The 16,243-nt window shown below is 44.3% G+C and overlaps 1 protein-coding gene across 1 annotated transcript in view; it reads left to right on the top strand.

Moving 5' to 3' along the window:
* The window catches only part of MINDY4B (MINDY family member 4B), a 32,208-nt gene that overhangs the window by 14,917 nt on the left and 1,048 nt on the right, over nt 1-16,243 (top strand). Inside the window, exons 8-11 of the mRNA XM_045200077.2 lie at nt 2,122-2,192; nt 3,405-3,477; nt 4,265-4,426; nt 15,062-15,242. Of these exons, the coding sequence (XP_045056012.2) occupies nt 2,122-2,192; nt 3,405-3,477; nt 4,265-4,426; nt 15,062-15,242 (487 nt within the window). The remainder of the gene's footprint in view (nt 1-2,121; nt 2,193-3,404; nt 3,478-4,264; nt 4,427-15,061; nt 15,243-16,243) is intronic.

Here is a 16,243-nt window from a genome sequence, read left to right as displayed (position 1 = left end):
CCCAAAAAGATATGTCTAAATCCTAACTCCTAGCACCTGCGAATGTGCTCTGATTTGGAAATAGGGTCCTTGCCGATGTGATCAAGTTAAGATAAGGTCATGCTGGATTTAGGGGGGGCCCTAATCCAATGACAGGATTAGGAAGGAAACTTGAACATAGACCCAGACACGCAGGGAGAACACCATGTGATAATGGAGTCAGAGACTGGAGTGATGCAGCTCCCAAGCCAAGGGGCACCAGGGACTGCCAGCAGCCACCAGAAGCTGGGAAGATCAAGGACGGGGCCTCCCCCAGGCCTGCAGAGAAAGCACGGCCCTGCTCTGACACCTTGATTTCAGACTTTGGCCTTCAGAACCATGAGAGAATAAATTCCTATTGTTTTAAGTCACTCCAATTTCTGATAATTTGTTATAGGAACCTTAGGAAAGCAATATACCTACCTACAGCTGCAGTGTTAACCTACACGGTGTTATATTTTTAAAAGTTTGAGTCAGTAACAGTCAAAAACAGTCAGAAAAATCCCACATGTAAACCTGGATTTTAGCTTTTCTCCCCAAATCAAAAAATCTGGCTGCCCTCCACCTGTAACTTGGCATGTGCTCAATTAACTGACAGCGACTCCCACTAGACACGCTGAGATAGACTGAATGATGTTACCTCACCGGTGGGAAGGACTCTGTGGTGTGATTTAAGTTTAAGATTTTGAGATGCAGAGATTACCCTGGCTTATCCAAGGGGGCTTGATGAATCAGCAAGGTTCTGTAAGGAAATGGGATGGAAGGAGAGGAAGAGGAAGAGATGTGATGCCAAAGCAGAGGAAGAAGAGGCTATGTGATGTGAGATCGTCGGCCAAGGAACAAGGACGGCTCCTAGAAACTGAAAAAGGGAAGGAAACGGAGTCTCCCATAAAGCCTCCAGATGGGACACAGGCTTGCCAGCTATGAGTTGAGTTCAGTGACACCCAGGTTGGGCTTCTAACCTCCAGAACTGTAAGATGGTAAATTTTTGTTGTTTTAAGTCCCCGAAGTTTGTGGCAATTTGCCAGGACAGCAATAGAAAACTAATGCACACGTGTTCTCCAGGTTGCCTCAGGCCCCAGCCCTCCCCATTTCTCTCGCTCATGGCCTGTGGTCTACCCATTGGGGTTCCTGTCTGGCTCCTATGGCGCCAGAATTTGTCCTCCTCCCAGGTCACAGATAGCAAAGGGGACAAATGAATCCATAAAAGGAAGAGCACAGGCATTTTAACCGAAGCCTTCTTGATACAATGCCTCTAATGGAGACCCATCAGCCCTGTGCACCAAAAGCCAGCCAAGGAGCTCCTTTTCAGCAGATAGAGTATTGACAAAAACGAAGATAAGGCCAACTAATGAGAGGCCCTGAATGTAGGTTGATCAATTTAGATTTGACCCTGGGGATCACAGGGCACCTTCAGAACGTTCTGAGCAGAAAAGCAACTTGACCAATAAAAGAGACAGAGGAGAAGTGCCTTAGGGAAGAACAGACACTGGGTCTAGCATGTTCCGAGAACCAAGGTAGGAATTGCGCTTTATGTCATTTCACTTTTTCAAGAAACCTGGATAAAGGTATTCTTATCTGCAATTGCAGATAAGGAGATTGCAACTCAAGGAAGTTAAATAACTAGGGGTTAGTAAGTGGTAGGACTGATTCCAAACTCCAGTCTGAATAACTCTGAGCTAGTTCCGTAAAGCCTTTCTGCTCCCCAGAGTTTAATGGGGAACCAGGAGGGCTGCACTGACTGAAAAGAAGCTGGGAAAGGGCGCCAGCCAAGAGAAGCGCAGGGATCTGGGCTAGGAGGGACAGTGGGAAAATGGGGAGGAAATATACTCTACATCTTAGCCATGATTTGAAGAGAATCACCAGACAGAAGTGGAGGAAAAAAACAGGTTGAAAACCAAGAGAATGAAGGCACCATTGGTAGGCGTGAGGTAAGGAAGGAGAAGGCATGTGAGAGTGGAGATAGATCTGGGAAGCAGGGAGAGCCCCAGCTGTCCCGTACGCATAAAACTCTCCAGCTGCAAATCCTTGAGCCCATGCCCACAGATGTGCATAGCTGCACTGCTGGTAGGCAAATGTGCTTTTCTTTTGTTTTGCAAACAGTTCAGTGGAGAAGGGAGCCATGGGGTCATCCTGTTTCTTTACAGCCTGGTCTTCTCCAGAACTTTCGAAAGGTAAAGTCTACAAATATTTGCACAGGTATTTCCTATAGCTCTGGGATCACATAAGCTGGGTACTCTTGTGTTGGAAAATATTTGTATGGCCTATTGGAAACATGAGTGCAGTTTTTTCTGGTGGATACTCTTCTGTTGATATGTCCTTTTCTGTAGTCAGTTTGGGTAAGCTGATGTTATCTAGAAAGTTTGAATCTTTTCTGATTCAGTAATAGGTTTCTTCTTTTTGTGGTTATAAATATTGGCCACCAACAAAGATTATTTGTACAGTGTTCCTGGAACTTCTCTTTTATATACCACCATCACATTTTTGCAGTCTATATTATTATTTGCTTAAGTTTTATTTATATCAACACACATTTGAATACCAACTTCTTTCTAAATGTCATTATCCTTTAAATCATGTATTTGCTGTATTAAAGAAAATATGTGTTAAACACATCACTCTAAAAATTTTTTAATGTTCATATCTATACCACCCAAAATAATACCATACTTTGGAAAACACTGCCCTGAATTATGCCTGATGCCTTCAAAGCACTCACCATGCTTGACCCAAGTCTTTAGGTCTTATTTACAGAATGGCTTGACCTCTAGTTCTGTGAATAGATTCTTTCAAGAACACATATGGCTCTCATACCAGCACTTAGCACCTCCCTCTGGGTGACAGCAGGAGCCACGTGGCACCTTGACATTAACATTGTCCAGGGTAGAAACTCAACCCCTGCTCTCTGATGAAACAGTAGAGGCTGCCCTTCTATAGCCAAGAAATGGACTTAATGCCCAAGCTGGTGATTTCCACTTGCAGAGTCTTCAATTCTGCCTTGTGCCAGCACTCTCTAGAGTGGTCATGTGTCACCACCCTAAGCAAAGCATCCCTGGTCCCTGAGCAGTTTCTCTACTGAGCCCAGCATCAGAAGAAGCTTCAGAACACACACGAGCTTTCCAGTGTGCCTGTAGCCTCTCCCTTCACCCTCACCGCTTACCACTGTCTTCTCCCATCCACACCCATCACTTTCCCTATGCAGCCCCAGCCCAAGAAGCTTTCCCTGTGAGAGATGGACACAGGCGAGGAACATGGTGTTGGGGGCAGTGAGTAGGTGAGCCTCCAGGACTGCTGCTTTGGGTTGGGAGTGGAGGGAGGCACGGCTGCAGGTTCTCAGTGGAGTCATCCTCTCTGACCAAATGCTGATGGCTTCCCCCATCCTGTAGGCTTCAGAAGGACCTAGACGTCTCCACTGTTCACCTGTTACAACCAAATGCTGGGGGCTTCCTATGCAGGCAGGTAGGTTGGAAGACTTTGGCTTTCTGTTGTCTGAATGAGGCTTTTTTTTTCCCCAATAAAGCATATTCTTTCTTAAGTCAACAGATATCAAGTTGTCTTTGAAAAACTAAGATGCTACTCTGAGTTTGTTATCAGATTCTACCTTCCAATTTCCATTATAGTCCTTTCTGCTTTATCTCTGAGACCCCTCCACCCCTGAGACTCTAGAAACATTAGAAAATATCTTGCCATGACCCACCAGAAATCCCTAATAACTGAAAGAAAGCTCCTATAAAAACATCACAACTTCATGCTTCTTCAATCATAACTATGAAAACCAAAGTTCAAAAGAAATGTAAAGGGAGGACAAACAATAGCATCCAGGTGGGGTAATGGGAAGTTATGGGGTGTGGCTCAGGAAAAGAAGCCATTAAAGTATTGCTTTAACCCTAGCAATTGTTCATGACATACGTTTTTCTAGAATTGTATGTTGTATGATTTCATTCTTTTCAGTAAAATGATAATTTAAAAATGATCATTAGAAAAAAAAGAAATTATGTCCTCCAGTCATTGCTACCTAAGATGTAAATATTTGTAGAATATCAAGGTGGGAGGGAATAATGGGGGGAAAAGGGGAAGGGTTTTCAGGAACATCTCTAAACGACACATGGACAAAACCAAATGGGGGTAGGACTGAGGGTGGGAGGTAGGGATGGCTGAGGTGGAAGGAAAATGCAGACAACTATACTTGAACAACAATAAAAAAATTAAAAAGTAAAAAAATATATTTGTAAAATATGTCATCTAGGCAGTTCTGAACATGATTTTAACTGGAAGAGCAAGTCCACATGTCTTTAATGGCCGTCAAAATGGAAAGTCTCAAGAAATATTACATGGAGTCCGGACCCGCAGTGACGTCGGCTATTTGCGATGGGGCAAGGACACCGCAGAGGATGATGGGCTTTCACAGGTGAGTGTGTCCTGACTCTCAACCACACAACCAGAGTGCCAACGCTCTGAGCTTACCCTTAGTACTTCCCTGCATACCTCCCACTGCGCACACACACGCACAGACTTTCAGGGGCTAAACAAATATCCGACTCTACTTGCTTCATATGTTATGTATTTTATGTATATAGAGTATAGGTAATGTAAGTAATATTCAAATAACTAAAAACAAACCTGAAATGTACAGATAAAAGGGAAGTCCCCTTGCATTCCCACCCGGGCACAGTCCTGCCTCAGAAGTCAGTACTGCTCGTAGCTAATGCAAAGCTTCCCAGTCCCTTATTTATGCAAATGAACACATATATTCTATCTACTGCTCAAAGCCTTAAAAATATCCCTGGGGCTAAAAAGGGGGCCCACTTGATTTTTTTAATTTTATTTTTCAATTACTTTTGACATTTAATATTATTTTATATTAGTTTCAGGGGCACAACCCAATGAAAGGGGCCCACTTGTGAAACTCCTCTCCAAAGCTTTCTAGCTCAGGCTATTTACAACCTCTGACAACCAGAAAATAGAATGTGCTATTGAAAAGCACAACCAGAGAATTAAGTAAGATGAGATTCCACAAAAACAAACAGGAGAGAGAGTGAGAAAGCAAATACACTCACCCAAAACCACAAATCAAAGATACTTCTGTGCTATTTTCACAAAAATTTGCCTCCTAAAACCCAGGGAAGGCAAGGCAGATTCTATGAAAAGCAACTAACTCTCTGGAGTGGCCTTGAAACTAGCTGGGACATAATCCAATACGATGGTGACACAAATCTCCAGGCCTCACAGTCCCCAGCGTCTCCCAGCCACCACACAAAATGAGGCCCCTGCTGCTCAGTGGCTGTCCTGTCCTTCACGTTCCCTGTCCGAGCTCGGAATCCCTTTCCTGTGAGCAGGTCTGCGTACTTGACAAGGTCCTTCTACATCCACAGCGTCATCCATCCTTCCCCCTCCTGTCGGCTCCAGCTAACAGTTGGCTCCGGGTTACATGAAATCACCATCTCACAGCACATGCAAACCACTCATCTGATGGCATCAGAACAGTACTGTGACTACAGCAGAATTAGTGTGTTTTGTAGACAAATGTGTTTTAAGTGTCTATTTATTATTCCTCGAGTTTGAAATCTAGGTCCATCATAGAAAACTAAGAAGTGACAGATAAGCTAAAAATAAAAAAGATGAACCCAATCCCATAATTCAGGGGACAATCCTTGCAAAAATTCCCCCCTTTCTTTTTCTTTCTCATATAAATATGGTCTATTCTACTCTTCTGAAACTTGCCTTTCTCATTTAACACAAATATCTTTATATGTCAGTAAATGTATACCCTTCCTCATATTTAATGGATACAAAGGATTCCACTCTGAATGTGAAGGACTGGACTTTGAATATACCCAGGACAGAGACTGCATTTGTTACTGATGTCATCATAAATTTCCTCATCACTTGTTCCAGATATTTGGGAATTCATCTTAGAATTTGCTACATACATAATAACTAGGAAAACTAAGCCAGCATAGGGGACTTACACATTTTATTTTACATATCCTTCTTTTCTTTCCACTATGCACGGTCCTCGATGTCCACGATCAAGCACTCTGTACCTCCCCAAGCCCAGCACTATGCTGAGACTCAGTGAGGAGGAAACTGGCAGGAAGCACTGGGGGCAAGTTTCAAGGAGGGACGGCACAAGACCCGCAGTAATAATTTTAGTGCTTTGTCTATTATTACAAAGCTCTTCTGCAATGTTATTTCCCTACATCCTCATTATAAACTACAAAGATTTAAAGCAGTGTTACTCATATTTCAGTCATTTGAGTAGGTAATTCACAAGCTTTGTCATATTTCCATACCACCTCTGCTATTATTTGCTTAATATTTTTCTTTAAATCAACTCACTCTTAAAATTGGAATCCAGCCTTTTCTGTAGCAATAATACAAGCTGCTGACTCAATGTGCTATTTTTCCCTGATACATATTTACATAAATAAACATGTTTGGTTTTAAAAGTTCACCCCTTGTGCCAGTGACTTCATGCCCCATGCCACCAGTGGGCACTTGCACCACACTTTGGAAACCTGGTATAAAAGTGAGGAAGTTCTTGTGCTGTAGCCCTGGCCTGGAAACCAGGAGACTCTGTGGAGGCCTTGCCCTGCCACTCACAGGGGTGTGACTTGGGCCAGGCACCCCTCTCTGAGCCTGTTTCCTCATCTACAGACTAGTGTCCTAACATCTGTCCTGCAACCACAGGACTAATGTGAAGAGCAAATAAATCATGAAAGCTGAAGCCTGTTGGAAAGCAGAAATGACCTACACACATGTAAGACTTTATAATAGAAGACAAAGAATAAGAATACAGTGCTTTATTCAGCCATGTTCATTCAGCATCTCCTAACTGCAAGGCTCTGTGTCCAATACAGAGGTGAGTCATACATGGGCCAACATACACATACACACTGATTGCTACAGGAAGGATACAGGCAATAAATGGTACAGCCACTCTGGAAGGCTGCTTGGCTGTTTCTTATAAAACTAAACATATTCTTAACACACAATCCCACAATTGCCCTTCTTGGTATTTACCCAAAAGGATTTGAAAACTTATATTCACACAAAAACCTGCCTGTGGATGTTTATAGCAACTTTATTCATAATTATCCGAACTTGGAAGAACCAAGTTGTCTTTTGTAGGTGAATGGATAAATAAACTATGGTACATCAATGGAATGTTATTTACAATATTTCAATGGAACATTATTCAATGCTATAAAGAAATGAGCTCTTGCCCTGGCCAGTGTGGCTCACTTGGTTAGAGTGTCATCCCATAAACTGAAGGGTTGTGGGTTCGATTCCTGGTTGCGGTGCATGCCTGGGTTGTGGATTTGGTCCCCAGTCAGGGCGCATACAGGAGACAGCTGATGGATGTTTCTGTCTCGCAGTGGTGTTTCTCTCTCTCTCTCTCCCTCCCTCCCTTCCCTTCCCAAGTATGTTCTTGGGTGAGGATAAAAAAATAAAATGCAATTTAAAAAATAAATGAGCTATCAAGCTGTGAAAACACATGGAGGAAGCCAAGTGCACATCACTAAGTGGAAGAAGCCAATCTGAAGTGGCCACGTACCTTGCAGAGTGGCTGCAGCAGTTGCGTTTCCACCAGCAGCGGATGAGAGTTCCTGTTGCCCCACATCTTCACTAGCACTTGGGGATGTCCACGTTCCAGATTTTGGTCATTCTAATAGGTGTGTACTGGTATTTCGTTGTTGTTTTATTTGCATTTCCCTGGTGATATAGGACGTGGAGCATCTTGGCTTATGCTTATTTGCATCCACATATCTTCTTTGGCAAGGTGTCTATTAAAGTCCTGGGTCCACTGGGAGAGCTTTTTAAACCACCAACGGCCAGGTCCTCCCCCAGAACAGTGTCAGCCTCGTGTGTGCAGGATCTGCGCAGTCGCAAAGGGCCCTGCACTTAGAAGGCCCAACACTGGGTTTAATGCTCCGCTGCCACCATCTTGAAATTCTTAATACTTTTTGAACAAGGCCCCCTGCATTTTCATTTTGCCCTGCCTCCACAAATTGTATGGCTGGTCCTCCAATGATTCTGTTTTATTCGTCTGGGGAGAACCTTGGCATCAGAATTTTTTAAAGCCTACAGGTGACTTTAATGTATCACCAAGGTTAGAAACCTCTGTTCTAGAGTAAGAAGGGAGGCTCAACCTTGGCTTGGCTGATGATTTAGACCCGATGATTCTTTGTGGTGGGGGTTGTTCTGTGCATTGTGGGATGTTTAGCAGCACCCCTGGCCTCTGTACACTAGATGCCAGGAGCACCGCCCCCCAGGGTGACAGCCATAAATGTCTCTGGATACTGCCAAATGTCCCCCGGGGAACAAAATGGCCCCAGGTGAACCACTTCTCTAAAGAAAGAAGAAAAGGCCCTGTCTGGTGTGGCTCTGTGGGTTGGGCTTCCTCCTGCAAACTGAAAGTTCACCATTTCGATTCTCGGTCAGGACACATGCCTGGGTTGTGGGCCTGGTTCCCCGCTGGGCTGTGTGAGAGGCAGCAGCCTGACATTCCTCTCCCTCCCCCTCCCTTCCTCTCTCTCTCAAAATAAATAAGTAAAATCCCTTTTTTAAAAAAATCCTTTAAAAAAAGGAAGAGGAAAAAATCTCATTAAGTTTAGATCATTAAATCCATGGCAAGTAGAATTGGAAAACTAGCTATTTCAACTGACACTACAAAAAAGAATATCTTCTTTTAATCAGTATCAGAAAGGTTGACAGCTTTCTTTTCCCTTTTAACATTTGCAAAGCTCTGGGGACAAGTTTCAGACCTTATCTTAAATTAAAATTAAACAGGTGTTTGCTAAATAGCTGAGAGAAGTGACTGTGTTAAGAATATGCCACCAAAGGGGAGAGGGAGGGAGGAGGGGAGGGAGGGATGGATGGAGAGAAAGAGAGAGAGAGAGAGGCTCAAAGAGTCAAGAATTTATAGGCATTCAGGGCTACCATGTTCTCAAGATCACACTTCTCTCTACACAAGTCAGCTCAGCCCAACAGGGCCATAAAATCATACTCTAACAAAAATTATCTCAGATCTTGAAATTTTCTCCAGGACCTTAATATTTGCCACAGCATTAACATCAGTGAAGAGGCTGAGGCATAAGGTGAAAAATAAGAGCTTTCCTGCTGGGAAGAGGGCAAAATGGACGAGACAACAGGGCCACCATCATAAGCTTGCCCGCGAATTTGAAGTGGGCACGGGAGGGAAACCGCTCGGGTTAGCTTTGAAATCTACATAGAAATCAAATCTACAATGCTTCCAGCTTTCCGAAAAGTGACTAATGCGGCTTTTCATCCTTCCTTTCTGGACTCAGGGTTCTCTCCCCAGGGAGGCTCCTGTGAATCCTGGCCTCAGTGAAAATTGCCTGAAATTGTGCACTAATGGCTTGAAGCCCTGAGGATGCTGATTAAGTTGTCCCTGTCAGGCTGTTGAAGTCTGGTTTCAGAACCAATGTATTAAAGAGCAAATACACGCTGGCAGTTAGTTTTCTTACCTGAACCGCTGAGACATGAATATGTTGGACATGTACTTATATACGTGTAAAGATTATTTTACCTGAAGGTGTGTTTTTATTCTTTGTAGATCAGCTTATTATTTTAAGATAAAAGTAATACATAAGGCATTTCTATTATTAAAATAACTATATACACACTAATTTTATATGTATAACAATTTTATTTTTTTTCAGCATCCTTGAAAATGGTAATTAAAGAAAGTGCAGCAGGTCCTCCAGTGGTGGCATTGCACTCGGTGTGTTTGGGCACGGCATTGATGAGATGCCACTGGAATTGAACTCTTGTCTACATCAGTAGTCGATGCTAAAACTGGTTTTATCATACACCGTTTTGCTTCAAGTCTCAGAACCTATGCACAGCATTGCATGAGGACTTACTGTGGATATGAACTTATTTATTCACTGCTGTGCCAGCACGCCCTGTGGTGTGCTGGGCTCTCTCTGAGCCACTTGCAATGATACCTTAGTTCATTTAATCCTCACTTCCACTCAAAGTGGTAATCAGTGCTAGTTTAAGTCCAGGTGTGTGGTCATTCATTTACGGATGAGAAACTCCAGACTGAGAAAGGTATAGGAACTTGCCCACGGCCACGCTAAGTGAGCGTCAGAGCCAGGGTTGTGAGCCCAGATCTGTCCACACCCGAAGCCCACATTCCACCCACGGTGCCATGCTGACTGTCATTATCATCTTTACTCGTTTTCTGACACAGCGGTAAACCCAAAATGCTCGTTTTTGAATTACGTTCTGAGTGTTCTTATAATCTATCACGTCTATATCTTTACATAGAGGTGTGGACTCGTATTACATAACCTACAATGTCCGTTCTAGGTGCGTCGATGTCGGGCTGTAACATCTGGGGGGTGATGAAATCATGGCTAGGTTTTAGAATGGATGATAATTGTGCTGAACAAGCTAGAACTGACCCGCTGACTTCCGGGTTACAGCACTTGTGAGTGTGAGTGACTGAGAACTGCCAGTTCTTGGGGCACACGCTATCGAAGCAGGGTGTCCAGCCCCCGGCCTGCAAGCCACATGTGGCCCAGGATGGCCATGAATGCGGCCCAACACAAAATCGTCAATTTACTTAAAACCTTTTTTTTGCTCATCAGTTTCCGTTAGTGTTTGTGTATTTAATGTGCGGCCCAAGACAACTCTTCTTCTCCCAGTGTGGCCCAGAGACGCCACAAGGTTGGACACCCCAGAAGGTGTCTTGCCCCATTCACCTGCTGGTGCGGCAGGCCGTGTCCGTCAGCTGTCGGCTCCGAGCGCAAGCTCAGGGGCACTCGGCCATGCACTGGCCTGAAGACCATCTGACTGCAGTGTGTCCAGAAGCCTAACACTTTGCAACATTTGATCACAGAAGTGAAACACCTTGCAGAGCAGAATTGCGCTCAGGAAAGAACTGGATGGGATTCTAGACCAGTGCTCTAAGTATCGCTGGATTGAGTCCCCATAGTCACTCCCCTTCCTTTCTGCTTGGAGGCAGGCTGACCCCATACAGGAACCATGAGTCTGCTGGCTGGGCATAGAAGTGTTTTATGGGTGTTTAGGGGCTCCTGCTTAGGATGGGTGCTATAAATTGAAAGAGTAAATGTATGCACTGATAATAAAAACCTAATATGAGGAAGGTTTCTGAGTTCAAAAGAAAACTGACATGCTTCCTGACAGATTCTGCTGAGGAGAAACCCATCTATAATGCCGTGTCTGTCTCCCCAGAGCGAATCTCTTCTTTCTCTGTGATAAAATTGCAGAGACAGCAAAAACACACGGCTTTCAGTCCCAATGTCACAGCCCAGTGGGTGAGGTTTTTTTTTAAAGTGCAGTTCTCATTAGAAGACACTGCAAGCCCCCCAGAGCCCACCAGACTGACGGTGCCCGCGGAACACGGCCAGCTACCCACAGGATGAGGCACTATTCTGAAGCCTCCTGTCACTTCTCTATTTGAAGGTACAGGTTTGAGTGTGAGGTTCCAATACCTAAGTGAGAACATAAAGCAGTTTGAGTCTAACACCATCTGGAAAGCCTTAGGAGGTTCACATTATCTTCGCATCTGCCACTGAGAAGAAAAATCAACTCTGATTTTTAGAAGGGGCTGAAGCCATTTAGGTCGGCTGGAATGACGGCCCCAGCAGCCCTGGCAGAGTGCAGCGCCATCCCTGTGGTACTCTCTTTCCTCTTCACATTTTCCCTTTAAAGAGACCGATGAAAATCCAACAAAAGTACCAAATGGAGCTGCACCCATGCACTCTGCCCCTCGGTCACTGAGGAAGCGTCCGCAAACATGACGATGTGCCTGCAAGCGTGCTCGCAGAAGCTACATCAACTTGCTGCCCAGGTGGCAGAGCTGAGAGCCAGACCAGTAACAGTTCTGCACACGAATCATCCCCAGGAGTCAGCAAAGAAAGCACAAGGTTTCCGAGCCCTTCCTCCTGTTCAGATTATCAGACTGGGGCCTTTGGACTGACAATATCAAGCTTGTTATGCAAAGGCACATTCTAGAAGGTGTGGAAAAAGAATTACGTGGACTCAGATCTTGCCCTCTCATGTTTGAATTTGCCCATCCCTTTTCCTGTCCTTATAGTTTGACGTTGGCTTAAATGATACATGTTATGAAAGGCTCCGTTGCTGCATGGAATGCTGAACCTATCGGGCTTATTGCACAATGAGCGAACTTAAGAAGAAAGGTATTTTATTTATAGTACCACTGTATCACAATTTAATTTCCTTTTTACCATAGCAACATGAGGCAGCATGCACAAGTTCTGCATTGGTGGAATCTCACCAATAAAACATATTTAGAATCCTGCTTCGTGGGGGAAGGGGGTAGCTGATAAACTACCTAAATGCAATACAAATTCTTGACTGAAAATCCCAGCCAGACAGATTATGTGATCTGCCAAGAAAAGAAGGGGGTGGAATATTGGGCTGGGTTCAACTGGGGGTGCTCTGTTGCGTTTCTGCAGCACTCACTTCAAGCCAGGTGTGTGCTCAGCTGCACTCGCAGAGCTCACCTCTTCCAGTTAATACCTGAAGTACCATGGCAGTTATGAGTGACGTTTTCTTTTTCACCAGAATATCCCAAGGCAAGCAAGGCTCTGCCTGCTCGGTGCGGTCACCCTGTATGGTCACTCTGTGTGGGTCCTGTATGGTCACTCTGGGGGTTGGAGTTTGTTGTATTTATAACTATACAGTTGGCCTTTGAACAACATGGGTCTGAACTCCACGGTTCATGTCTGCATGGATATTTTTCAAGAAATATCTGTACTGTTGTTGATCTGCAGTTAGGATTCTGGATGTGGGAGGCCTACTGTCTGCATTGATCCACAGTATTTTATACAGGGGACTTAGCATCAGCAAATTCTGGTACCTGTGGGGGTCCTGGGGCCCATCCCCTGCTGATACCAAGGGAAAATTTAAGTTCTGTGGGAGTCAAACGATTTTCAACTGCCCAGGGAATCGATGCCTGATCTCCCACCCCATGTTGTTCCAGGGTCAACTGTCCTTTATTTTCCTCCTCCTCTAATAAAATTCTAACTAGCTTTGAGTCCAAGAAAGGAAACTGTTGCTTTGTTACGTAAAGTAACACTAGTGTGGTGTCAGCACCTTGCAGAGTGTGTTATCTGAGCGCCGGTTAAAGTTTGCCTACATTACAAAGATTCTGTGAAACAGTATCGGATGTGTCTATATTCTGTTACACCAACCACACTAAAGTATTTAGACCTACTTTACAGGAACACGCATGGGTTTAAAGGCAGCAAGAATATCTATCTAAAGTTCAAAAGGAGTGACATCTTATTACGAACAGTAGGAACAGCCATCCATTTCCTAATTAGTTTACCCGAGTTTACCAGCCCATTAACTCCAAGTCCTGTGGGTAATATTTTGATGACATGTAACCTCAGTACAGGAGGTGCCACGGCAAGAAGGCCTAAGAAGGGAAGTGCTAACGTTGTAAGTAATGAATGGCTTCGGTCTTATTTGGGAGTTGGGGGTGGACTCTGGGAGGCGCACACGGGCGGCCGCTTCAATGCCACATCCTCAGTGTTTTATTTCCAGCGCAGCCGGTGGGCGACTTGCCTCACCTTGATATGTGAGATGCTCATGTTATATGCAGCCCAAAGGGGTCACCTGGAGTGTGAGTGGATGCGCAAATCCTGTACCCACTACGAGCACGTCCAGATTAGGGTGCCAGGCTTGCTCCCCTTTTAAAACTATCAACTAAAACTGGGGTCACTTCTTTCAAATGCAATAATATAGTTTTTCTGTGTTAGTGAAAAGTGAAACACTTAAAGGCAAAAGCATCTCTGATTCACCCACTCATCCATAACAGAAGGATTCAAAGAAAAATGAAGAGAGTTGGACAGAATTATTGAGAAATCAAATATCAAGTCATTATTCTTTGATGCTTGGGTTTACAAAACACTCGATAATTATTCAAAGCTGGGTTTTCCATAAACAGAATTTGTTCCTGAACACACAGCACAACTCTGAGGACTGAGGAGAAAAGAGACAGAATTGGATCCTACCGTTCCTAGAAGCCACGCCAGGGCGGAGGGTCCCGCCGCTCTCCCTGGCATCATGTGGACGTGATGGTTTTTTCCATGTAGCTCATGTTATCTAAGTAGAAAAAATAAGTTTTAATGTTAATGAGATTTAATAACAATTTTTAAAAATATGTTCTTCCCTGCACGTTTAAACAAAATGGTAGCTCTCGTTAATAGAAATGCGCTACCACACTGTGACCCCCTCGGGGGCCACAGCAGTGTGCTGCAGTCTGTACTCCCAGCTCCCAGAGTGGCGAACCCGACCCGCCAGCTATGAGAATTCAGGGCCGAACTGACCGTTGCCTGGTAAAAACAGATGACAATCTGGTTATAGCTGTAAACGCACTCTATGTAATAGTAAACCAGCACATTCGGCTCTAAACACATTTTTGCAATTGATCTACGTGTTAATATACAGATATGTGTATATATGTGTGAGCGTGTGTGTTTTCACCCCATTTCCCAGAAGCTTTTTTCTATACTCAAAATATCCTATATTTCTATAACCGAAATGATTGTCTCCCCATATTCTAAACAGTTAGCTGCTGGAAGTCTGGCCACCTGCTGACTGTATCCTGTCCTGTCTTGGGAACGGGAGCCTTGACGCTAGTCAGTAACAAAGAAACTTGGAGTTCTCTTTTTCCATCCCTCCATTTATATTTCAACATATCTGTGTGTGCTCTACCTCACTTCAGACCGAAACTGAGCTGTTTCTACCTCCTCCAGGAGGCTACCCTCGAAAACAATTTTTAAATAAAGTCCATTAAGAGGAAAACGACAGCATCACCACCAGAGCACACCATTCATAAATGTAAATTCATTCATGAAGTCGCGTTTCCAGTCTCCCTCCACACACAGGGCCGGGCACAGCTGCCAGTGCACTGAGCTGTCTCAGAGCTGCGTTTGATCATGACGGTGTATCAGCATCAGCCGTAAAGTCGGCAAAAGCTCTCTATATTCATCTGCGTTTACTTCTCCCCTTCCAGGTGGGCAGCATGCTGAAGACTCCCAAATTACCGATTTGGCTGTGCGACATCAATGGAAATTGCAGTGTCCTTTTCAGCACAAACAGGCAGCTCTTATCAGACTGGAAAATGGAGCGGCTCTTTGATCTGTACTTTTACAGTGGGCAGCCCTCACAGCAAAAGCCTGCCCGTCTTACTATAGGTGAGCATTTCCGACTCCGCGTGCCGTGTGCTTTAATGTGCTCAAAGAGACATTTAACAGCTGTGTGGGTATTGGTGCTAGGTCTGCGGGGAAATGCTTAGGCTTGATTTCTGAAATGAAAGCCACCTGTGAGCCCCATGGGCCCCAAGCCCAGCGCTGTAACCTGGGGGTTCTAAGCCTGCTGTAAATAAGAGGAGGGGCTAGAAGTAGCACAGGGAAGAGATAACTTCCAGGTTAAAGAAAAAGCAAAGGGTGTAGTCAAATGTCCAAAAGCCTTTTCCAGCATCTTTTATCTTTGAGCACGCAGTATTTAATACCTGAGGAAAGAACCAGAAAAAGCAAATGAATTGGGAAGAGGGTTCCAACTGGCCAATTCTATCCCACAACCGAACATCTGATGATCATCCAATGATATAAGTAACCAAACCGATGGTGCATTTCTGTTCAGATTAGTTCAAAAAGCCTTTAGGAGGGCCTACTAAGTGCCAGGCACTGTGCTAAACTCTAGGAAAGCCAACAAAACTCAGGCACAGTCCCGCAGATCTGAGGAGGTGCTAGTCCAGTGGGAGAGGCAGACAACCACACAGGTCCTTTCATCCCATTTCAACCACAAAGGTAAACGTGTAAGGAAAAGAGGCTAACCTGAACATGTCTTCAAACACTGACCCTCCGGACGAGGGAGCAGAAGTGATGAGAGGGTGGGTCTGCGTCGGCAGCTCGGCCTCACAGGTGGAGCCTTGTTGGTTTGATCTCTGGGTCCTCGTGTTGACATCAGTGGCCTGTTCATTATCATGACTAAATCTGAAAAAGCATCTTAGCGACTGACTTATCTGTACAGATCCTAATTCTTTTTCTTTAATTTTGAGAAATATACATTAGCCCATTTAACTTAGTGGGACATTGGCAATATGTTCATTAAAATATACCATCATTTCTACTTTACTGTCTTCTTTGAGAAAAGCATGACTTTTTTTTATCCCTAACTGAGAACATGCTTATTG

The sequence above is a fragment of the Desmodus rotundus genome, chromosome 2 (genome assembly GCF_022682495.2).
Source record: "Desmodus rotundus isolate HL8 chromosome 2, HLdesRot8A.1, whole genome shotgun sequence".
Lineage (NCBI taxonomy): Eukaryota > Metazoa > Chordata > Mammalia > Chiroptera > Phyllostomidae > Desmodus > Desmodus rotundus.
The sequence above is the reverse complement of the archived record's forward strand: the minus strand, read 5'-3'. Positions and strand labels throughout refer to the sequence as shown.